A 23,141-nucleotide genomic window follows, 5' to 3' on the forward strand; every position below is an offset into this window, starting at 1 on the left:
AGACCACGCTGTCGCCCGCCAAAGACCAGAAGCTCAGGTTCTTCATTCCTCCCTTTCTAGCCAAGAACAAAACGCTTCTTCTAATATCAAGCAATGAATCGACCACAATCAAAGGCTTTGACCCGGACTCGCCGCTGGTGGAGACAAACGGAACCGCCATCCTCTACCGCCCAGGGTTACTCCTACCCCTGATCCCAGAGACCGACTTCGCCTCCTGCTATGTGATCAATCGTATCAAAGGCATGCAGAACTTTGCTGTGATCCTCGTTCACAAGAGTTTCATAGACGGGGTTCGGATTGGAAATATTCCTCTGGAGAATCCAGACTGGCAGCAGCTGAGGGGGACAGAGTTCGTCTCGACCCCAGTCGATCTGCTGCTGGACAAGAGCGTCATCTGGCACACGTCTCACAAAATGGCCGTCTACTTTCATGGGAAATATCAAGCTGCTCTGTTTGGGAACCCAGCGCCCATCATCAGTAAAACTGCAGGTACGGATCCGTCAGAGTTTCAGCTTCAACATTTAAACTTAATAAACTCTGCGATGGTTTCATAGTTCACACAAACAGATTTCAGTTCAAATTCACAGTCACTTCTTCAACGAGTCCTGGAGGCAGAAAAAATATATAAATCAACAACATGATTTTTGTTTTAGCAGATTGTGGCAAAAGATCAGTTGGAGCTAATTAAGCACACGTTAGCTAACTGTTTCCAACAGACTCTTTTTAAAATGCTCTTTGATTAAATACTGAACTTTAACAACTAAAAATCTTTCTCTGATGATTGCAGTCACGTTGTTTACTAATAGTCATGAAAAACATTTTTAGCCTCAAACCCAACGATTCAACAAACATCCAACATGAAGTTATCATCAGCAGTTATTCCATGTAACTGTTGAGCAAATTTGAAGCAACCTTTTGAAATGTTGTTAAAGAAAGAAAAAATTACAAGTTAGACGTTTTCATCAAGTAGTTTGGAGCGAATTAATCTCAGAGCCCATTGGCTATAGTCTGATAATGTATCATCCTCTGGGGACAACGATCCAGACGGCGGATATCTGTCTCCGTCTGTTCTCAGTCCGACTCGTTTCTTTCATCACAAGTTGAACGTTTCTCCACAAACATGCAAACACTGACACTGTGAAGGAGTTTATCTCCATTAACAGATGTTTGTATCTGAATGTGGATCGAATGAGATCAAACTCGAAACAGGAACCAGAAGCTTGTTCCCACAGATTCTACTTATTCACATGAAGACTCAGTTTAAAGAGACGAGGAGGAAACAAAGCAGGTTGCTCTGTGTTGTCACTTAAAACTTAAGCAAATGTTTTTTGTTTAAATCAACCTCTTGTGTTCAGTCGTTGGTTTGGTCTCACATCTGAACTCATTCCAGTTTTATCGTTTCTTCTGAATGACAGATTTCAGGGGCTGCCTCTTGGCTCCAGAGGTCGTACATATCGGAGAAGTGGCGGCCGGCTGGCGTGAGTCTGTGAAGTACTGCAGAGACAACGACCTGCAGCTGGTCAGCCTCTCCGACGGCCACAATGTGACGCACATCTACAAAGAAATGATCCAGGTGAACAACGACAGCGTGCGGGAGGCGTGGATCGGCATGCGTCGGAGCTCCCAGACTGGGGAGTGGTACTGGCTCAGTAACGACCCCGTCAACGCAACCAACTGGAAGGACGGGGAGCCCGGCGCCGTGAACGAAGGCCAGTGTGCCATCATGAGTCTGGAGAGCGGTGAGGAGTTTGGGTGGAGCGACCAGGACTGTTGCAAGGCCGTTCGTCCCGTCTGCTACAGGCGACCCGTCCTCTTTCCACTGGGATAAATCAGCAGGACGGCGAGCGATGACTGAGGGAAACCAGCAGCTGAACATGAAGAGGGATCTCAGATCTCTGAACCAGATGTGCTAATATTTCCCTCTAATCATTAACAGAGTGCTTTAGTTCAACCTGTAGCTGCTGTAGTCTGATTAATATCATCACAACAACTGTGGTAATTAGAGCGCCACCTGGCTTTTGTCCTTCAATCAACACATACAGATAATTTCACAAACTCTTCTTTTAAAGTTCCACTGAAATGAGTTCACCACGAAGCGACATCTAGTGGTCGCGTTTTTTTCTTTCTTTACTCAAGAGTGTCGTATTTCAGCAGGAAATGTTGATGTTTTTTTAAGCTTTCACTCGAAACCCTACGCTTGTGTTTCACGTGCACAGAAGCAGCGTGAGGAGAAGAGCTGAAGCTGGGAGCAGGCGCTTAGTTTGAGCACAAGCAGCAGCTGTTTGAGTGAGAGCGTTAAATCAATAAGTCTGGAGCCTTAAACGTAATTTATCTAAGAAGAGTCGAGTTCCACTTTGACACGAGTCAACACAGTGTAGACAGAAGAATCAGATGAATCTGTGATGAACATTTAATCGTTAAAACGTGTGAAACTAGACGCTGTAGTTTGTTGTTTTCTTTAGAAAACATTTAAATATCATGTTTATTTAAATAAAGTTTGAAGTGTGACATGATTTTCTGTGTTTTTGGCAAAATGAAATGAAAGAAACTTTATTACAAACATTTCCACATGACAACGTGATGATTCCCAACTACAGACACACACAAAAAGAGGTCAAAGGTCAAAGTTTCTCATGTTTACTTATCCGGCGTCTGCACAATATGTAAACATCTGCACGTTCTGTAACGTGATTCGTCTGCAGAGGATGTTTTTCAAATTTACACAAACCTCCAGTTGGACACCAGCTCCCCCTGCTGGCCGTCACTAGTATGGTCACTGCACTCACTAATGCAAAACACTCTGTGGCTGAAAAAATAAAAATCCAGTCGTTTGGAAACTGCAGTAAAACATTAAAAGACTTTGTTTATTTATATTAAGTTTCTTTATCAAACTCAAACTGAAGATTCCTGTGTCGTAAAATAATAGTTTTATAATTTGTCTTCAGATTTAACAAAGTTTTTTTTTTTTTTCGACCTCAGAGTGAACATGAATCATGAATTAATCTTGAATATAATAATATTTAATAATATTCAGTTTAGTAAGAGTCATTTCAGGTTTTACAACACGTCACAGTTCTTTTCATAAAACTTAAAGGAAATGATCTGGAAATATAAGGATCCATGAAATAAAGTCATAATTAATAAGTACACATAACAAAATTAGGACAAAAAGCAGCATGTATTAAATTGAATGACGTTACTTCCACCAGCAGCCGACCACCTGCAGAGCGCCGCCCTGCACCAACCACACCCCCACCCCCACCAGCAGGATGACCTTTGCCCCCACCGACAGCGTCAGGAGCAGCAGGAGAGGAGGCGACGCTCCGCCCACAGACAGCGGCGGCCGGGGGGCCAGGACGTACAGGGCGGCCTGCTCTTTGCCCAGTGGGTTGGAGGCGCTGCAGGTGTAGTGCTGGCCCGGTTCCACGTCTCGCAGCTGGCTGACGGTCTGGTAGTGGGCCGGCGTACCCTGAGCCAGCGGGCCGACCACTGACCCCTCCAGCAGCTCGTCTGGGCCGAGCCACTGGACGTCCGGCAGAGGGGAGCCTTGCACCCGGCACAGAGCCCGGTACCCGGACTGCTCGCTGCCCTCTACTGACAGAGCCAGGATCTTTGGAGGAGCTGCACAGACAGGAAGAAACTGATGAGTAACACAAAGTGTCGCCACCTGCAGGCAGAGCGGGCAACAGCACGGGGGCTGCAGACGCCCAGGGGACATCCTCTGATCGATCAGTATCACTCATCTGCTTAAACAGCTTCTTCTTTAGTCCTGTGGGACGTTGTCTGGTGGTCGCAATACGTCCACATTTTAGTGTTAAATCTCATCACTGTTGCTATGGTTACGTCGAGCTTCTAAACTACGTCGAGTTTTCCAGCCTCTAAATCCGAGACTTGTGTAAACGCTGCTGGTCTCGTTTTAGTTTGAAAACACTGGGGTTGTGTTTTGGTCTGCGTAAAAAAAAAAACGAGAACACGAAAAACAACAACAAACAATCAAACAAGTTCCCTGAGCCAGTAGGTGGCGATAAAGTCTACATCAATGATCCGTCAAATACCAGAGGAGCATGAATGTTGGTGAAATGGAGCAGTGATGCTAAATTTAGCTGCTAACTTGTAATTAGACCTAGCAGTGCTAACCATACGTAGAGAAACTGGTACACAGACGCCATTGTTGTTGTTGATTCTGACTCATACTCGTTTCACAAAGTAGCAGTGAACATGTGTGAACTGTGATGTCATCTTCTCTGTAGAGCACTCAGGCCCCGTTCACACCTGCCTTGTGGACTGAGAGCTGTTAAATCTGTGACTCAAATCCTTTGTTAGGACGAGCGGCTCAAACGCTGAGGATCAGTGTGATCATTGTGTCTGTACAAACGTACCCTCTACTCTCAGTCTGGTTCCCATCTTGTCCTCGAAGCTGATGTGTTCTTGTCCCTGAACCTCCACCCTGCAGTAGTAGCGTCCGCTGTCCTGCAGGGTGGCACTGTTGATTCGCAGCGACAGGTCGTGCTCTCGTGGGTTTCCCTCCAGCCGGTAGCGCTGGTCCTGCTGGGGCCCTGGCTCACAGGTGGGGGGCCCGGGGTGACTGGTGCAGCGGAACAGGACGGTGGCGCCCTGACCGTGGCCCAGACGCCACAGCACCTTCAGGGAGGAATGCTGGGAGTGCTGCGGGTGACTGAAGGTGCAGGGCAGCACCACCGGGTAACCGTCGGTGGCTCGTACCTCCGGCTGCACGTTCATGGACCAGCCGTCTTCTCCAGAGCCGAGCACTGGTGGGGGGGAAAAGAGCAGATATGTCTTTATGTAGAAGGTAGAAGGTCACGGTCCATGTTTCAGCCTGTGGAGCTTTACCTTAACCCTAACCCTTGTCATGTTTCCAACAGCTGATCTATTTCTAAACAGTTACTACTTGACCTAAACCTAAACCTGAACCAAAACTAATGTCTTATCTTAAGTTTTAATAATGTACATTATGGTCCAATGAGTAACACCCCCATCACACACACACATTCTGAACATGTATAAATATATAATGTTCAGTTTTATGATGAAGATGAATCAACTGACCTCCGACAGCAGAGAAGAGCAGAGAGCTGCAGAGCAGAAGGACGTCCATGATGAGACTGAAGGAACTACACGACCAGCTGTGTGTGTGTGTGTGTGTGTGTGTGTGTGTGTGTGTGTGTGTGTGTGTGTGTGTGTGTGTGTGTGTGTGTGTGTGTGTGTGTGTGACTCAGTACCTCCACAGCCCTGTCACTGTGTCACTAGGTGTGTTTCTTCCCATTTCTGCTTTTGAACAGTATTTGTATCATCAGGAAACTCACTGACTGTAAAAATATCACGATCCCCAGATGATGAATCACAGAAACAAAGACGGACGACACGTCTGCATTTCCTCCAGAAATGACCCCAAAATATCTCAGATTCTAACGCTGCCATCTTGTGGTGATGACGTGCAGTCAGTGATCGTGGCACCGTGGTATCGAGGTACCGCCCATACACCTGCTCAACCAATCAGGAGTCAGTCTCAGCCCATATTTATTTCATCAAATAACTAATTAAAACCAAACTGATCAGAAACACCTGAACGAACATGCTCCATGTCCCATCTGCTAACATGGAGGAGGAGGTTTACGACCTATACTGCAGTCAGACACCAGGGGGCGCTTTGGCTTTACTTTTATGAGCTGTGATGTTGTCGATATTTACATAGAACACTTTAGAGTTGAATGAGCCCATAACCTTTTCTCTGGCGCCATCCTCAGGACAAACTTTGCATGACAAGGTTCTTCTTGTTGGATAAACTGAAACATCAGATGTAGGATTCAGACTCAGAACATATGTACACAGAACATTCAAGACTTCAAATATTCAAATACATAAATCATGTACATGTCAAACATCACTTCCTGGCTGCGTCTGTGGCTTCTGCTTCTACTTTCGGACACTGGCAGGAAATAATGTCTTCATATGACACATTTTACAGAACTTCCTCTGCTGCCTGAAGACTTCTCTTGGTTTGCGATGAGTCCGAGGATGTGGCGGCAGAATCAGCGGATCTTTCTTATTCTGTCAGTGATCTTCACAGGTAAGAACTTCATTCTCTGCTCACGTTGACTCAAACCAACCGTTTGAAGCTGTAATGTCGGGTTTGTTGTTGTTAGTGAAGATGAATCATGACCAAAATCCAACAGTTTAGAATCATCCATCCATTAGGTCCTCAGGGCAGGGCCCCAGGTAACGCTCAGTGCTGCGAGCTGTCCTCACTTATCTGTCCCTAAAACTCCAAACATGTCACGAGCTCATACATGATGTGATCCTCCTCTTCAGGGTCGTGCTCGGATGGTTGGAAGATGGCTGTCTCTCCGGTGGTCACCGCCTCCAGAGGAGAAGACGCCGTCCTCAGCTGCTCCCTCACCAATTCCAAACAACAGCAGTATTCAGGGAAGATCCACGTCAAGTGGTTCGCCAGAGAGTCTGATTCTTCACCTTTCTTCAGCTGTTCAGTTCAAAACGACTCAGCGACTCAGGGACTCGGCGACTGTTCGTTTTCTGAGCTCAAACATTCGCTGACTGGAGATCCACGGCGGGGGGAGCTGTCCCTCCTCATCAGGAAGGTACAACTGACGGATGACGGTCAATACTTCTGCCAAGTGGAGCTGGACGGCAAGCAGAGATTGACCCAAAAGACACAGCTTCTTGTTCCAGGTGAATCCGTGGAGTTGTGTCTGAAACTGAAAAAGAGCTGCTCAGCTGTTTAACCTGAACTGGAGAATCACTTTTAGTTGTAAGAATGCTACAGAGCGCTGAGTCACACGTCACATGTCCAAATCGAACCAACAACATCACTGAGACGTTAACACACACGAGCGTGAATGAGATGAACGACAGAAACAGACCAACTGAGATCTGTGGAATAAATCCAGAAATGATCTTTTGCAGCATTTCTCAGGTTGCATCATTTAAGAGAGGAGAAAATCTGGTCACTTGTATATTAAATATAAAAGTTTGGTTCTGTTTGTAAACTGTTTGCAGCTGAACCTCAGATCCTGAGTCTCGTTGTGGTGGAGACCCCCCCAGCCTCAGGCAGCGCCCCCTGGAGGCTGCAGTGTGAGGTGGAGGGCAACCCGCTGCCTAAACTGGTTTGGTTGTCGGCCTCCAAGCTCAAGTTAGACGACCAGGGGAAGACGACTGAGTCGGGTCGGTTCCGACGGATCGGCGAGGTGCCGTACCTGGAGGGGGAGGAGCTGACCTGCAGGGCGGAGAACAGCCTGGGCGGAGCTCAGAGGTCGTATCCACCCAGTCAGACCCTGATGATAACAGCGGTGGTGTGTGGCCTCATGGGGGCGCTGCTGCTGCTGCTGCTCTTCATAGCGGGACTTGTTCACTGTCGCAGAAACAGAGGTGAGCGTCAGAAACATCGTCTACAACAAGGTAAAACACGTTTTTCACATTTATTGATGTGTAATAAAATGTGTGTCTGAGTTGTGAGATCTTAGAAAAATCCTCCTCCAGCAGATTCATTATCTTTTTATCTATTAATTCATTAATGAGACGTCTCCAATGATCAATTTACAAGACTTATTACTATTATTATTGTTATTATTATTGTTGATGTATTTTATTATGATTGTAATTAGTATTATTGTGTTTTATTATTATTATATTTGTTTTATTTTAGTATTATTTTAATTAGTATTATAGTATTTTAGTATTATTATTGTTGTTGTTATTGTTGTTGTTGTTATTTTATTATTATTATTTTTGATTTATTTTATTATTATTTGAATTAGTATTATAGTATTTTATTATTATTATTATTATTGTAGAACCATCCCAGTAGATCAGTTAACTGTTAAGTGGAGACGATAAATGAAACAACGTTCTTATCAACGACCAATAACATCAGTAAACGATTTATTAACCAGGAATAAATCCTCCAATCAGAGAGCTGAGCATTTTGTTTTTAATATTTTCTTTCTATCAAATGAAATGTCATTAATGAGCAGGTGATGTGTTCACGGTCTGGTGAGAAAGAAGAGGACAGAGTTTTTACTTCTGTGGTTTCCACCTCAATCACACATCTCTATCTGTCACTGAACCAGAAATATCTGTGTTTTATCTATTTAGTTATTGTTTATTATTTTGAATAACCATAATTCTGAAATGAGCAGCTTCCTCGGGCTCTTTGGTTGTAATGTGTCTTGTTTCTCTTCAGCTCCAGTCGACACTGTTTACGAGAACGTAGGTACGTGCCTCCGTTCATGTTTGACAGTGAAAGTTTCACATCTGCAGAAAAGGAGAAGTTAGATTTGAACCTGACGTAAAAACATGTTTGTGTGTTTTCACAAGTGAAGGGACATCGAGTGCGAGCGTCCGACCCTCCAGCCGACGGACACTCTGAGATTCAGCTGGTTTATTCAGTCGTGGACAGTGAGTCCTGTTAACATCTCTGACCTGGTGACCCCTGAACCCTCTGAGGTCAACAAAAACAAGCTTTTATTTCAAATGATTCACAGTCGTCATGATGAACAGTAAACATGTCCTCTCCTGCATGTTTTACACGTTACACTGTTGGATTGGTTGTTTTATATAATTATATATTTACAGCATAGTTACATAATCAAATGCTTATAATAATAATAATGAAACATCATTACTGTGTGAAAAACCTCTGATGAGACGACGTTTTCTTCTTCTCAGGTCCACCTGCTCATCAGCTGGTGAGCTCCAGCTGTCCACCTGAGCCAGGTGAGGAGACAGGAGGTCCCAGAGGAGGACGTTTCTCTGAGTCTCTCTAAAGTTCACTGTTATCTGCAGCTCTGTGGATCAGGTGATTCAATTAGAACATCAGACACTGAGGATCTTTGTGATTCAACGATTCAAAGTCCCAGTGAGACAATGGTACAAGTGAAACCATGTTCGGTACGATGACAGCGAACAGGAGCCAGACACAGACACTATATATACATATACTGTATATATATATATACTGTATATATATATATATAAAATCTTCCTCTTCGACATAAAGATTCAGTTTCCTGTGAGAAAAAGAACAGAACATGTGTGTTTGTTCTGAAATGAAACGTTTGTGTGTCTTCTTATGTCTTTGTGTCTCTAAAGTGTTTAAGAAACTGTGAATTTAAATGACTGAACTTTGTCTTTTTCAGTCGTCCTCTATTCTCCTGTCAACGTTCAGCAGTAAGTATGAAAAACTAATAATAATAATGATAATGATAATGATAATAATAATAATAAAATATAATAATAATAATAATAATGATAATGATAATAATAATAATAATAATAATAATATGATGATGATAATAATATGATATGATAATGATAATAATAATAATGATGATAATGATAATGATAATGATAATGATAATGATAAAATATAATAATAACAATGATAATATCTGGCTTATAATCGTTTTGTTCTTCTTTTCTCAGGATCAACAGAGAATGTCATGTTTGACTCATGAAACAGAAATCCTGTGATACTTGTTTTCTAAACTTCTGAACATGACTTGGTTTAATGTCAGCCTCCGACTCAAGAGACTCCACGACTCCGTCCTCTCGTCGTGTGGAGTCTCTTTGTCCTGTTGTTGCTCAGTGATTCATCCATGAGTCACGAGACCTGACTTAAAAGAATCTTTGTTATATAGATCTGGAAAATTTGAATAAGGCAAAGATTGTTTCTAAAAATATTCGGAGACTCTGGGTTGAGAAAGTTAAGCGTTTCTGTGCCTGAAACCTGTGTTCTCCCTAATAAATGTCAAATGTAAATGTCAATAAATGCATTTACTTAAATGATTGTGTTTCTTTTGATTTCCTTCATGTTTGTGATGTTCACATAAAGTTCTTGTTCCAGCCTCGGTCGAGTTTAGCTGCTCTGTGTTTTCACTTTGTCCAGCAGGGGGGGACAGAGGGGGCCGTGTGACGTCTCCAACTGGGAGATAAACACACAACATTAAAATCTAATCTAAATTTTAATTTCTGACAGAAAAGATCCAACATTAACCAAAGTCTTTGAAGGTTTGACGCAGCCAATCAGAGAGCAGGTTTGGTCTGTGTGTGGTGCACCAGGTTTTCACTGCGGCTCGATTTCGAAACTGACTCACTTCCTGTTCTCGGTCAGTTTGATCCGAATGAACAGTCATACGCTCTGCAGGTTTCAGCTTCACTTCCTGTGTGTGAGTGTGTGTGTGAGTGTGTGTGTGTGTGTGTGTGTGTGTGTGTGTGTGTGTGTGTGTGTGTGTGTGTGTGTGTGTGTGTGTGTGTGTGTGTGTGTGTGTGTGTGTGTGAGTGTGTGTGTGTGTGTGTGTGTGTGAGTGTGTGTGTGTGTGTGTGTGTGTGTGTGTGTGTGTGTGTGTGTGTGTGTGTGTGTATGCTCTTGTACAAATCTCTTTGTGAGGACCTTTTGGCCGGTCCTCACTTTGTGACCCTTTAATGGACTGTTTGGGGGTTAAGACCTGGTTTTAGGGTTAGAATCAGGTTTAGGTTTATGTTAGGTTAAGGGTTAAGGGTTAAGGTTAGGCATTTAGTTTGGATGGTTAGGGGTTAGGGAATGCATAATGCAAATGAGTGTCCTCACTAAGACAGCTGTACAAACATGTGCGTGTGTGTTGTGTGTGTGTTTTTACGCCGTCGGGGGGGCTGAACTACAACGTTAGTTTGATGTCATGGAGTCTTTGCTTCAAGAAAGATAAAAACTTTCCATTGAAGGTGATTAGTTTGGAGAAATAGTTTGATCTTGCTACTTTACTTTTGTTATTATAGGAAGTCAAGAGGTTTTAATGGAAAATGACTTCATTACTTCTAAGTTTATGCTGACAGCAGACTTTTCAATCTAGGGTACAGCTCAACATAAACCTCATGGTTGAGCTGTCCAGCCTGTGAGCCCATTGGTCCTGATATCACCGGATCATGTGACCTTCTGCTCTCCTCTGGTGTAACTGTTTGTCCTTTGTGTGCAGAAGTCACTGACTGACACAACCCCCTCACCCCACATGATGCTATTTCCTCTCAACACATTGAGGATGCAGCCTCTCAGTCACACCTTTACAGACGATATGTTACAGACTCAGAACAACACATTCACACAACCCCCCCCCCCGGGTCAGGAGGTAACCCACACAGAGACACTTCAATATGAGCACAGACACTTCACTTTTCATCTCACTTGCAACCTCCACCTTGCCTGTGTGATCCTTTCTGCAGAAAGCTTTTAGACAACTTGTCTCAGAACCTCGTTTTCCACCACGAGTTCTTTCATATATAAGTAGTGGACATGCAGCTTGGCCAGAAACCTGTGATGATTCTAAATCCTGACTGAAGGTTTTCCAACAGATCATTTCTATCTAAGTCATCACACAGCTGGTTAGCAACAGCTTCTTCTTGGGTTTTGGAAATGAAGGTTTGATATGGGTCTATAATCAGCTACAACATCTGGATCCAGAGTGGGCTTTTGAAGCAGAGGTTTAATTACAGCTACCTTAAAAGCTTGTGGTACGCAGCCGGTTAACAAAGACATTTTAATCTGATTTAATATGAAACGTTGTCGGTTTAGAGGATCAGCTGAAGAAAAGAGGTCCAGATATAGATCTGGTGCTACAGGTGGTTCTATGGTTTCTGGACTAGACCATCTGTGCTGTTCATGGGGAGGAGGTGGTGGATCGGTTCCCTGATGGTTATAATTTAGTTAGTGTAGAAGGTTAGAGGAAAAGATGGATCAGTCGAGCTGTGACTCTCTGTCGGATACAGAGCTGAAGAGGAACCTGTGGTTGTTCTTATTTTCTTCTATTAATTATGAATAATAGGATGTGTATGTGATGGAGACATCAGTGAAAGACTCTCAAACACACACTCATCGATTATGTAGCCAGCAGATACAGGATGTCTGCTTCAAAATAAAAGCACAGATACGCATAGTAACAAAAGTAAGACCTCACTGCTCCACATTTAAACATGTAATAATGATAATAATAATTTATAAAACTCTTAACTTTTTAACAAAATGGACTTCTAATAAGATAAAATAAAACAATTGATTTACATAACATATTTTAAAACTATTTTCTTTAGAATGTCAAAATAATAAAACAAACCTACACAACCACAAACAAATATCCAGAAGTTCAGTGAGTCAAAGAGGATGAAAAGGAAATACAAACATTTCACAAAATATTGTTGGTTCAGTTACTGAGGGAATATGATTATTATATGATAATGAGTCTCTGTAGAGATGCAGTCACACACATTCAGATTTTAATAATATGATTATATAACATTATAATAATTCCTAAAATAATAAAATAAAATATAAAATATAATTCTTCTTCTCAAACTTTATATTTTAAAATGAATTAACTGTTGAATCCTGTTATTTATTATTAGATCTTAAATGAAGTCAAATGTTTTAGTATTATTTTAAATACTGGGTCTTAGACTTTTATTGTGAAAGGTATCTCCGGAAGTGTGGTTGTTTATCCGGTGTGTGCTCGGTACCGTCAGTCGGTCTGTGCCGTTATTACTGACCGTGACTCGTCCGCAGTTTAACGAGTTCAAACGTTAACGAACCCCCAGATTTACCGGAAACATGTCGCACACCGTCATCACCACGACGACCACCACCAGGACTTCCGGTGACAGCGTCTTCAACGCGGGCTACACCCGGACCATCCCGGGTCTGCTCAAGATGGGACAGATGGTGAGAGTCCACCCACCGCAATGTTACTGCACTTTACCCGGAGACAAGCGGGACTTTACCCGGAGACAAGCCGGTGTTTACCTGGCGTGAACCCAGACTGTGTCCACCATCAACCAGGAGATAATATAACTGAAGTGAATCTGCAGCTAATTAAATTAAGTTCTACTGATATGGTGGTTAACCTGGTGTTTACCCGGAGTTAACCTGGTGTTTACCCGGAGTTAACCTGGTGTTTACCCGGAGTTAACCTGGTGTTTACCCGGAGATTATCCAGCGTTTACCCGAGTTAACCTGGTGTTTACCCGAGATTATCCAGCGTTTACCCGGAGTTAACCTGGTGTTTACCCGAGATTATCTGGCGTTTACCCGGAGTTAACCTGGTGTTTACCCGGAGATTATCCAGCGTTTACCCGGAGTTAACCTGGTGTTTGACCGGAGATTATCCAGCGTTTACCCGGAGTTAACCTGGTGTTTACCCGGAGATTATCCAGCGTTTACCCGGAGTTAACCTGGTGTTTGACCGAGATTATCCAGTGTTTCCCGAGATTATCCAGCGTTTACCCGGAGTTAACCTGGTGTTTGACCGGAGATTATCCAGTGTTTACCCGGAGATTATCCAGCGTTTACCCAGAGTTAACCTGGTGTTTGACCGGAGATTATCCAGCGTTTACCCAGAGTTAACCTGGTGTTTGACCGGAGATTATCCAGCGTTTACCCGGAGTTAACCTGGTGTTTACCCGGAGTCCAAAACTTCCTGTTTGATAAAATGACATCGAGAGGCTGTTTAAGGAAACTGATCAATTAAGTTTAAAATCCAGTAAAAGTCCATATAATCTGATAAAGTGTGTGTGTCTTCCCAGCTCGCTCTGCTCGTCACCTTCCTGTGTGTGCGCTGTGCTCGGGGGTGGCCCAGCTGGGCGGCGTTCCAGTTCTTTGAGGTGGTGACGCTGTGGTTCCTCGTGGCCTTCCTCATCTTCTTCCTCATGCACCTGTTCAGGCTGCAGGCGAAGATGCCGTGCATCAACTGGCCTCTGACGGTGAGCGCAGTTCAGTGAAGTTGAAACTGTTAAATATAAGATTTAATGGGAAAACACATTTATTCAGTTCAGTGTCATAGCAGCAGGTTTATTTCCACAGGGTCTAAAAAGTCTAATAATTGAATAATCTGTAAAAGTCTTAAATATGTACAAATATTATGTACTAGGTTTTAAATAAGTTTGAGTAATTAATAAATAAGTAATTTAATCCTGACGGACGGTTTTTGATTTGATTCAGCCTGAAGATACAAACTGGTTTGTCCTGTTTCAGGAGTTCTTCCATTACTCCGTTGGCACCGTCCTCGTCTTCATCGCCTCCATCGTCGCTGCGGTGAACAGTGGATCCGTGTCTGCGCTGGTGGCCGGGTCGGTACGTAAACACACCGGGACGCCTGGGGAGAGGAAGCACAAGGAAGTGGTCGTGTTCAGTGTCCCTGAGGAGAGTCCTGAAGAACGTCCCCCTCTGAAGCTGTCCACGACCTCTGACCTCTCTGATCTCTGAACGCTCAGAGTTCTGTGATGTGTTTACTCTCACAAAAGGTTGAGGCCGTGGAGGTTACGTTTTTTTTTATGTAAATTAATTGTAATTTCTTTCTATTTTTATATCAGTTGTGATGCAGTATCATGAATACCATCATCCATGTTGCCATAGTGTTCTCACAAGTTGTGTTCGAATGTCAAACACATCGTGTCCACGACTTCTCACATCGTGTCCACGACTTCTCACATCGTAACCACAAGCTCGTAACAGAATTTACTGAGGTCTGTAACCATGGCAACTACACATCAAGATGGTGACAGCTATAAACTCAAAAGACAAAAGAATTAAAAATGTTTGATTTAAAATAACTCTAAAATGTCTAACAAGAAATTTGTGTCAAAAATAATTTAACATCACATTTGACAAATCTGTAAATATTTAAATAAAAAATGTGTTCATTATCTTCACCCACTGACTGTTAACCGGGTTGGTATCTGTAGTCCCTGGAAACAGAAGCAGAGAGAGTTTTAATTTAGTTGTAATGATGATATTAATATTTGCTTTTAGTTGTAATGATGATATTAATATTAATATTTAGTTGTATTGATGTAACGATTTGTTTCTCCTCAGGTGTTTGGCTTCATAGCGACGTTCCTGATGGCCGTGAGTCTGTGGACGTCCTACAGTGTGACCTGTGGTCCTCACCCCACAGGTACGTCCTCGTCTCCCCTGTCCGCTGCTTCACGTGTTTCAGAAAATCAACCTGTTGACAAACTGGGACACAACCATCAGTCAATCAATCATCTTTAGTTGATTGATACAAAATTCACATTTCAACTGTTTTGATGATCGATGGATCGTTTTCCAAGTAAACACAGTGTCTCAGGATCCAGTGTCAGATGAGCTGTTTTTATTTAGTTCCCACTTTCCTTCTGACCACACACACACACACACACACACACACACACACACACACACACACACACACACACACAGTGAGGAATGCTAACAGTGCTAATCAGCCATTAAAGAGGAACTGAGAAGCAGAATATCCAGATTATTTTCAACACCGAGTCGATTGTTTCCTTTCTTCAAGTGAGAGTCGGACATGTGATCAGATCCACATGACGAGAATTCTTGTTCCTGAAGCCAGAGTCTAACTTCCTCTCTTCCCTTCTTCAACTCTTTGGTTGCTCCCTCCGTCACTGCTCCTCCCCTCCAGGTTCATCTGTGTGAAACATCGTCTCTGAAGAAACCGACGTTTCAGCTCAGCACCCACCTGGAGAATTCACCTGATCAGAACTCAGAGGTAACTAGTGCTGATCCAGGACAAGCGTCGATTTCAACCAGTTGAAATGTAAATATATTCTGTTTGCCACTGAATCTTCTCAAACCTCTGACGTCACATTAAAAGGTGCCGAGTCTCACATTTCAACCATCGATTGTATCAGTGACACGTTTGATAAACTCACTTTTCATATTATTGTCACGACTACATTTCCCATCATCCCTGCTGCTTCCCGCCCCTGAAACAGGTCGACATGTTTAAAGATCTTTTTGTCTCGTGAGCTTTTCGTCGTTCACCAGCTGTGAGCGTCTTTAGAACAGCGCCCTCTTCCTGTTGTGTGCCCTCCTGACAATTTCTGTGTTCCCTCTTTTTTGATTTCCTCAGTGTTTAACGCCGCTAGCTTGATTTGTTCAAGTTGATTTTAAACGTCCAGCGTTTTACATCCTCCGCTCAGTGACATCAGTTTAGAGCCACTCTTTTAAAATCACTTTTCACAATGATGCACAGTATAGCCCTGTTAGCCTGCGATGCTAATTTTGCTAGCACACCAAAATATCTGCGTTGTCATTCTGGTGTGCTAATAACTTTTACAAGCAGATATTTTATAGAAAAAAGCATGCATGCTAATGATTTTGTTAGAATGCTAAAACATTACTCAGGGGCTAATACACACGTGTGCTAAAAACTATAGCATGCGAAAAAAACTTATGATATGAAACAGTGAAAAAGAAAACAACAGCATGCTAACAATGCTACAAACAAAACCAGGATTAATAAAGTTTCTTTTACTTATTGTCAACATATTTGATGTGCAGAATCAAACCAACGATATATTAATCTACAAACAAGTCTCAAAGGCTGTGGATTCATCTTCCACCAAAAAATAGTCCCTGACAAAGACACAATGTGCCATTAATTTGACAAATGAATGGAAAAATTGTCCATGAACCTTCTCTGGGTGTGGCAGAAACTCCCATGATGCATCACTGTTACTCTCCACAGTTTAGAGGAAGTTCAGTATCTGAGTTCACTTCCTCTCCAGCTTCACTGAAACAGACAGGACAGGTGTGAATGTCCAAGATGTGATAAACGTTTCAAATGTTTGTCACATCAGAAAAGATCTCGAGACGAGAGCAGCGGTTTCTTTCAGCCACTCGGTGATTGATTGTTGATTCTCTCGCTCGTCAGGGGAGAAATTAGCTGGTGTGGAAATCTGTTGCACAGAAACATACATGTTAACAAAGAATATGCACAAAATAATGAAATGTACCAAATATCAATCAAAAGGATTTTCAGATTAATATCATGTATAAATGGACCAATGAAAGGTCTGGAACAGAAACATTCATGTATGGATTATTAAACAGGTTCACATGAATAAAATGTTCACACAGATGAATTAACTATTTAACAACTTGCACAACTATTAACAAACCTATGTGCAGATTAAGAAAAAGTATTTGTGATACTGTAAAATTAAGGTAAAACTTCAGGATGAACTAAAACCTGCATATGGATGAATAAGGTTCGGACTTTTGAAATAGATACAGACCTGTTATTGAAATACAAGTGACATTATTTAATTATCATTTCATCTGAATGAAAGCACAGATTAATAACTTGTGTCAGAAACATAGTGAAAATATCTTGACTATTTAAAGACAGAGCATCACAGCACGTTAACTTTTTCTCTGACTGAAGCACAATCAGTAAAAATCTCACCTCACCTGAACTTTGCATGATTTTGTATTTTCTCTATTTTTATGACTTTGAATATTGATCTCTGCTTCTAATTAGTGAGTAAAAAGATAAATGATCTCAGCTCAAACATTCAGTCACATTTTATTTACGCTTTATAAATGTGTGCAGACGAATTTCCACATCGTAGGACCCTGAACTCCGTAGGTCTCTTAACCAATCAGTGTGTCAGGGACATTCAAAAGAAATCGACTTAATTATCACCAATGACTCGATGCAGTGATTTTAATTCAAGAAACATCTCTGATCAGCATATCAACTCTTATCATGTTCATTTTGCTTTAACCACATAAATTAACTTTTCAAAGAGACGAGACCAAGATTAAAAATCTGACCAGACATTTGAATCCAAACTCTAAGAAGTTTACGTCCTGCTACGGACACCGAGAAAACAGCTTGTCGGCTGATTGGTGACTTATTATTTGTGAGTAACTTATTATCAAAGGAGATCCCTTGTGTGAGGAATGATGTAAAATAACTTTCTACCATTAGAATGCACTGAGTTAAGTTTAAGTAAAAGTTTTTCTACTCATTTTAGCATTTCTTTATTTTTGATGTGAACTTTTCTTTGTTTTTAACGAAAGTGACACAATTATTTCCCCTAATTCTGATTCAGTGTGTGAATTCAAGTCTGGATTCTACTGTTGGTCCCACAAGAACCTTGTCACTTCCTTTTCTTTGAATGCAATTGCATGTGTGGCGGACAGAGGTAGCTAGCTTATTCTATCCTAGCTTTACTGTAGCATTACACTCAAGGTACGAAGTCAGTGACAATGTCAGTTCTATTCGAGGAACAACTTCATGTAAACAGGCCAAACATAAAGGACTTTAGGTTTTAGAATTTTACCAGACTTGGTAAAATGTGTGTTTTTGCCATTCAGGTTCACCAGTTAGCAAAGTTATTGAGGTTTACTCTCATTATTTCTGTCTCTGAGAAAAGTTTGTAAAATTAAAATTCATTCACACTAATGTTTTTCTCCTGGTGCTAAACGAAGCTTAGTGAAAAGTGTTTTCTCGATGATTTATTATCGAACTTTTCTGCCGTTTCCAGTTTAAAACTGAACTCTGCTCTCGGTTGGAGACGTTGATCTTCAGTTTACTGCCTTAACTGTCAATCAGATGCCAAAAAAGTGAGCGTGATGCGTCTGATGTTTCACTGAATGTGTCTTTAAATTCCCTGTGTAGCAGCAGAGAGAACAGAACAAAGGGATTTATGTCTAATTGGATAAAAACCGACTGTTTCACTTTGACTCTGTGGAAGTTTACATTTACATGACAAATTCTAATGTATTCAAAAAGAGATTATTGTCTTCGCCTCTGGTGCAAACGATGCAGCCTCTACACACTGGGAGAGAAGTTACCAGTCGTTGGTTTGAAGCAACCAATCGAATTATTCAAAAGAACAATGATTGGAAACTCTTTTGATAATCGTTTTTTCAGCAAAACTGACAATCATTTTGTGTTGTTAGCTTCTCCAGTATGAGTCTTTCGTACGTTGGGGTTTGGAAAATTGATCAAATTCAAAAACCGGACCATGGGTTTGACTGAACTCGGGGGGGTTGACGGTCCAGAAACTCTCAGTGTGTAGAGGTTTAACATCCTGTTGCATCAAACTGCTCAAAGCTGATTTCTTCAGAGTAAAAACATTTGTGCGTTTGAAGTTTCTGTGATGGACCAAGACGTTCACACCTGCTGAGTATCTTCTTGTTTTACTTGTGTCTGGACCAGTTTGACTCATGAAGCTTTAATTCCATTAGCGACACATCTTGTTAAAAGCTGATTCCTGCTGTTGATGAATATCAGAAGCTGAAGCACTTATGTAGAATCACTGGACATGAATAATGTGTGGGTTTTATTTTGAGCTTTATTTTAGCATGTTTAGATTTGTTTGTATTTCTACAGTTAAACTTTTGATATATCAAATGTTTCCATCAGTATTTACCCAGAGTTCAGTTTTGGTATAGAATTATACTGTATTTTTTATGAATGCATTTCAATTTTTTGACTCTTTAGCTATTTGTTTTGTTTTTTATTGCCGCCTGGAGTCGTGTGAGGAATCGGAGCAAATTAGTTTCAACTCTGCTGACGATATAAACTCTGACTGTTTCCATTGTCTTTTCTTCTTGAGGAAAAGATTCTCACCACATGAAATTTGATCTTAGATTCCCTCGGACTCCAGGTCAGACCAACACTGATGTTTACATCCTTTATTCCTGCATGTTTGTATTTTCTGATGCTTCACGATGCCCGTGACCGGATTTAAGGCTGTTGGTCCGCTGGGAGACAAAGGGTTCTGGGAAATAATCAGCAGTGTGGTGGCCTGTGAGTACTGATGCAGTACGGCCACAGAATGTAGTGTGATCTTAACCGGACATCTCACGAGAAAATAAATGAAATACAGAAGAAATAAATCTGTTAAGTGAATAATATAAACATTTTCAGTCTCTTAGATTTCTTCTAGATGTTAGAAAGTCTGAGATCATAAAAGTGTTTGTGTGGACTTCAGGGAGCGTTTCACACCTTGTTTGTTTCAGACTCTTCAGTTCAGTCTGGACCTAAACATCAGGTGTGAAAGGTTCCTCAGACACGGTCCAGACCAACACACCAAAAGCTTTTGTCGTATTTTCAACATTTGTCTGACCAGATTTTACGAACTGCTGAGTGAGTGAAATCCGGTTTGTTGAGATGTTCACGGCTGTGGAGCTCGAACATCTGTGAGCAGAACCCAGTGGACTCACAAACCCTCAGAGATCAGATCTGATTTTCTCCAAAGTGCCTTAATGTTGTGTTGAATTATTGATCGGTCCATTAACCAAGATGCTTTCAGTGAAGAGAACAGTGTCGTCAGACTCTGGTGGAGGAATGAAGTGATTTATCGTGTTGTAGAAGAAGCCATGTCCAGTGTTATTGATCATACGTCACATCACATGTTGTTTCTCTACTTTTTTTTTTAAGTTTAAACTACAAGTTGTGATTTTTGTCGCATGTTGTAAATTAAAGGCTCATTGCACCAACTTCCTGTCTCATGATGAGTTCATGTTTTTACCAAATGAGACTGATGCAACAAACACACATAATAAACACACATAATAACATAATAACATAGTTTAGGTTCTGGCCATACTTTCAAAATAAAAGCTCTTTAATTTGAATTCCCAGTTTTTCTGAAAAGAGTTCATCTTCAAGACAAGCGAGCTTCTGATGGAGAGAAGCTGTGAGAGACGTTCACTGCTTCTTCTTCAGAGGGAGACAGTTCAACTAAACAAGCACTGAAATGACGTTTATCGTGTAGGAGGTTTTTATCCCTTTTATTGTGACGCCTCCTAAGACAAGAGGAGACAGTTCTGTAAAGTGTCAGTAGATGGCAGCATTGTACCACATACACACACGTTTGTACAGCTTCTTAGTGAGGACACTCATTGGCATAATGCGTTCCCTAGCCCCTAACTCAAACCCTAACCATCCAAACTAAATGCCTAGCCTAACCCTTAACCTAACCCTTAACCTTTAACCTAACCCTTAACCTAACCCTTCATTGGTATTTAACACAAGTGCACGAAGGATTCTGTGGTTCTGACCTTAGATCATCTCTTCTTTATAACAGCGCCACCTAGAGTTTAACTCTCTGAACTGACTCATTCACACTTAAGACTCGTGTCGGGTTTGAATCCTGTCGTCCGTGTGTCCGTTGACGTCCTCCCTCCATTAACGACAGATGGTGGAGTTTACCTGGTGGAGCAGTGTGTTGCTAAAGGGCACTGAGGCAGCAGCGTGTTCACGCCCTGAGGATTCAGAACACAGACGGTGGAGTCGTCATCTCTGCCCTTTCCCCATCTGACCCCCATGTGTCAGCGTTTCGTCTTCGTGCGTCAGAGACAAAACTTCACGACTTCTTTCCTTCGTGTGTTTGTGTCCTGACGAAGGACGCAGAGACCGGCTGTCCGTCGGGAGGCCGTATCCATGGCAACATGAGAGCAACGCCCACTCACTTTCATCTTTCAACTTTCTCAGTTTGTCATCGAGCTGAATGTTCGTCCACCGCACACTGAGAGACACACAGGAAGTGACATCACAAGGAAGAAAGTGTCTTTGATCACATGATCGTTTCAGCTTCCAATCACAGAAGAGGATCTGCATTAATTTCATCATCAGTACATCTGACAGGTGAGTGATCAGGCAACAGCTCAGGGGCCCAGGCAACAGCTCAGGGGCCCAGGGGCTCAGGCAACAGCTCAGGGGCCCAGGGGCCCAGGCAACAGCTCAGGGGCCCAGGCAACAGCTCAGGGGCTCAGGCAACAGCTCAGGGGCTCAGGCAACAGCTCAGGGGCCCAGGCAACAGCTCAGGGGTCCAGGCAACAGCTCAGGGCTCAGGCAACAGCTCAGGGGCCCAGGCAACAGCTCAGGGGCCCAGGGGCTCAGGCAACAGCTCAGGGGCCCAGGCAACAGCTCAGGGGCCCAGGGGCTCAGGCACAGCTCACAGGGCCCAGGCAACAGCTCAGGGTCCAGGCAACAGCTCAGGGGCTCAGGCAACAGCTCAGGGGCCCAGGCAACAGCTCAGGGCCCAGGGCTCAGGCAACAGCTCAGGGGCCCTGGCAACAGCTCACAGGGCTCAGGCAACAGCTCAGGGGCCCAGGCAACAGCTCAGGGGCCCAGGCAACAGCTCAGGGCTCAGGCAACAGCTCAGGGGTCCAGGCAACAGCTCAGGGGCCCTGGCAACAGCTCAGGGGCCCAGGCAACAGCTCAGGGGCTCAGGCAACAGCTCAGGGGCCCAGGCAACAGCTCAGGGCTCAGGCAACAGCTCAGGGGCCCAGGCAACAGCTCAGGGCTCAGGCAACAGCTCAGGGCTCAGGCAACAGCTCAGGGGCTCAGGCAACAGCTCAGGGCCCTGGCAACAGCTCAGGGGCCCAGGCAACAGCTCAGGGGTCCAGGCAACAGCTCAGGGGCCCAGGGGCTCAGGCAACAGCTCAGGGGCCCAGGCAACAGCTCAGGGTCCAGGCAACAGCTCAGGGGCCCAGGGCCAGGCAACAGCTCAGGGGCCCAGGCAACAGCCCAGGGGCCCAAGGGTCCAGGCAACAGCTCAGGGGCCCAGGCAACAGCTCAGGGGCCAGGCAACAGCCCAGGGCCCAGGGGGGGCCCAGGCAACAGCCCAGGGGCCCAGGCAACAGCCCAGGGGCCCAAGGGTCCAGGCAACAGCTCAGGGGCCCAGGCAACAGCCCAGGGGCCCAGGCAACAGCTCAGGGGCCCAGGCAACAGCCCAGGGGCCCAGGCAACAGCTCAGGGGCCCAGGCAACAGCTCAGGGGCTCAGGCAACAGCTCAGGGGCCCAGGCAACAGCCCAGGGGCCCCACAGAGTCTAAAGGACCTGAACAGGTTTATATTTTAAAAGTAGATATATCGTCTTCCAGCCTTTTCAAGGGATTCTGTTAAATTCTAATTTAAAACCTGAACTTTTGTGTTTTACACATTTTTTAATTTATATTTTCTTCTGTTGAATGAACAGAGTTAAGATCTGCAGTATGAAGATATTAAAACTCTTGTTTTGTTCAACTGTCACTTTAATGAAATACACCTGAGAAAATATACACAGTGAATTGTTGTCAAATAGGTTTCTGTCAAATCATCAAAGACAATCTGCAGCTTTAAATGTTCATAAATTACATTAACTTGATTAATTGAACTAGGTGAACTGGATTGAACAGGATTTGGTTTCAGTGTTTGAGAATAAAAGTCATCCTCGTGTTTCCTCACTCTTTTCTTTCATCATATGTAAATGTGACCTGATTCCAGCATAAATATAAATCACTGATTAATATGATGAAAAGAACTTTAACAACAAACAGAGACTGTGACCCTGATGTTA

General features: G+C 43.1%; 3 protein-coding genes across 6 annotated transcripts; 2 read left to right on the top strand and 1 right to left on the bottom strand.

Moving 5' to 3' along the window:
* Nucleotides 1-3,006: 3,006 nt before the first annotated feature.
* si:dkey-11p23.7 (V-set and Ig domain-containing protein) lies at nucleotides 3,007-5,116 on the bottom strand. The gene is made up of 3 exons (XM_035163669.2): nucleotides 5,068-5,116; nucleotides 4,380-4,769; nucleotides 3,007-3,621 (listed from the first exon to the last, which is right to left on the bottom strand). The coding sequence occupies exons 1-3, from the start codon at nucleotides 5,114-5,116 to the stop codon at nucleotides 3,197-3,199; spliced, it is 864 nt and encodes a 287-aa protein (XP_035019560.1). The 3' UTR covers nucleotides 3,007-3,196.
* An 820-nt stretch (nucleotides 5,117-5,936) lies between these two features.
* On the top strand, nucleotides 5,937-9,822 carry LOC118113847 (sialic acid-binding Ig-like lectin 15). 4 transcript variants are annotated; one of them, XR_004697375.2, is made up of 8 exons: nucleotides 5,937-6,088; nucleotides 6,331-6,708; nucleotides 7,036-7,434; nucleotides 8,219-8,248; nucleotides 8,353-8,481; nucleotides 8,704-8,751; nucleotides 9,174-9,204; nucleotides 9,460-9,822. XR_004697375.2 is itself a non-coding variant. In XM_035163882.2 (8 exons), exons 1-8 carry the CDS (start codon nucleotides 5,971-5,973, stop codon nucleotides 9,482-9,484), a joined length of 1,110 nt encoding a protein of 369 aa, XP_035019773.1. In that variant the 5' UTR covers nucleotides 5,937-5,970; the 3' UTR covers nucleotides 9,485-9,822. The 4 variants fall into 4 exon arrangements, 2 of the variants coding, with proteins under 2 accessions (XP_035019773.1, XP_035019774.1); XR_004697376.2 differs by having other exon boundaries at nucleotides 7,036-7,404; XM_035163882.2 differs by having other exon boundaries at nucleotides 8,353-8,433.
* A 2,672-nt stretch (nucleotides 9,823-12,494) lies between these two features.
* On the top strand, nucleotides 12,495-20,297 carry cmtm7 (CKLF-like MARVEL transmembrane domain containing 7). The gene is made up of 5 exons (XM_035164351.2): nucleotides 12,495-12,718; nucleotides 13,579-13,755; nucleotides 14,027-14,125; nucleotides 14,867-14,948; nucleotides 15,459-20,297. The coding sequence occupies exons 1-5, from the start codon at nucleotides 12,608-12,610 to the stop codon at nucleotides 15,470-15,472; spliced, it is 483 nt and encodes a 160-aa protein (XP_035020242.1). The 5' UTR covers nucleotides 12,495-12,607; the 3' UTR covers nucleotides 15,473-20,297.
* The last annotated feature ends 2,844 nt before the right edge of the window (nucleotides 20,298-23,141 follow it).

Source organism: Hippoglossus stenolepis, chromosome 8, assembly GCF_022539355.2.
Source record: "Hippoglossus stenolepis isolate QCI-W04-F060 chromosome 8, HSTE1.2, whole genome shotgun sequence".
NCBI lineage: Eukaryota > Metazoa > Chordata > Actinopteri > Pleuronectiformes > Pleuronectidae > Hippoglossus > Hippoglossus stenolepis.

What these genes read in the sequence shown, in the direction of transcription:
- si:dkey-11p23.7 (XM_035163669.2), bottom strand. Translation starts at nt 5,116, where the DNA reads ATGGACGTCCTTCTGCTCTGCAGCTCTCTGCTCTTCTCTGCTGTCGGA. An exon ending in GCTCTTCTCTGCTGTCGGAG is followed by an intron (nt 4,770 to 5,067) that starts GTCAGTTGATTC and finishes CCCCCCCACCAG; the next exon opens with TGCTCGGCTCTGGAGAAGAC. An exon ending in AACCAGACTGAGAGTAGAGG is followed by an intron (nt 3,622 to 4,379) that starts GTACGTTTGTAC and finishes CTGTCTGTGCAG; the next exon opens with CTCCTCCAAAGATCCTGGCT.
- LOC118113847 (XM_035163882.2), top strand. Translation starts at nt 5,971, where the DNA reads ATGACACATTTTACAGAACTTCCTCTGCTGCCTGAAGACTTCTCTTGG. An exon ending in GGTTTATTCAGTCGTGGACA is followed by an intron (nt 8,434 to 8,703) that starts GTGAGTCCTGTT and finishes TCTTCTTCTCAG; the next exon opens with GTCCACCTGCTCATCAGCTG. An exon ending in CAGCTGTCCACCTGAGCCAG is followed by an intron (nt 8,752 to 9,173) that starts GTGAGGAGACAG and finishes TGTCTTTTTCAG; the next exon opens with TCGTCCTCTATTCTCCTGTC.
- cmtm7 (XM_035164351.2), top strand. Translation starts at nt 12,608, where the DNA reads ATGTCGCACACCGTCATCACCACGACGACCACCACCAGGACTTCCGGT. An exon ending in TGCTCAAGATGGGACAGATG is followed by an intron (nt 12,719 to 13,578) that starts GTGAGAGTCCAC and finishes GTGTCTTCCCAG; the next exon opens with CTCGCTCTGCTCGTCACCTT. An exon ending in CTGCGCTGGTGGCCGGGTCG is followed by an intron (nt 14,126 to 14,866) that starts GTACGTAAACAC and finishes GTTTCTCCTCAG; the next exon opens with GTGTTTGGCTTCATAGCGAC.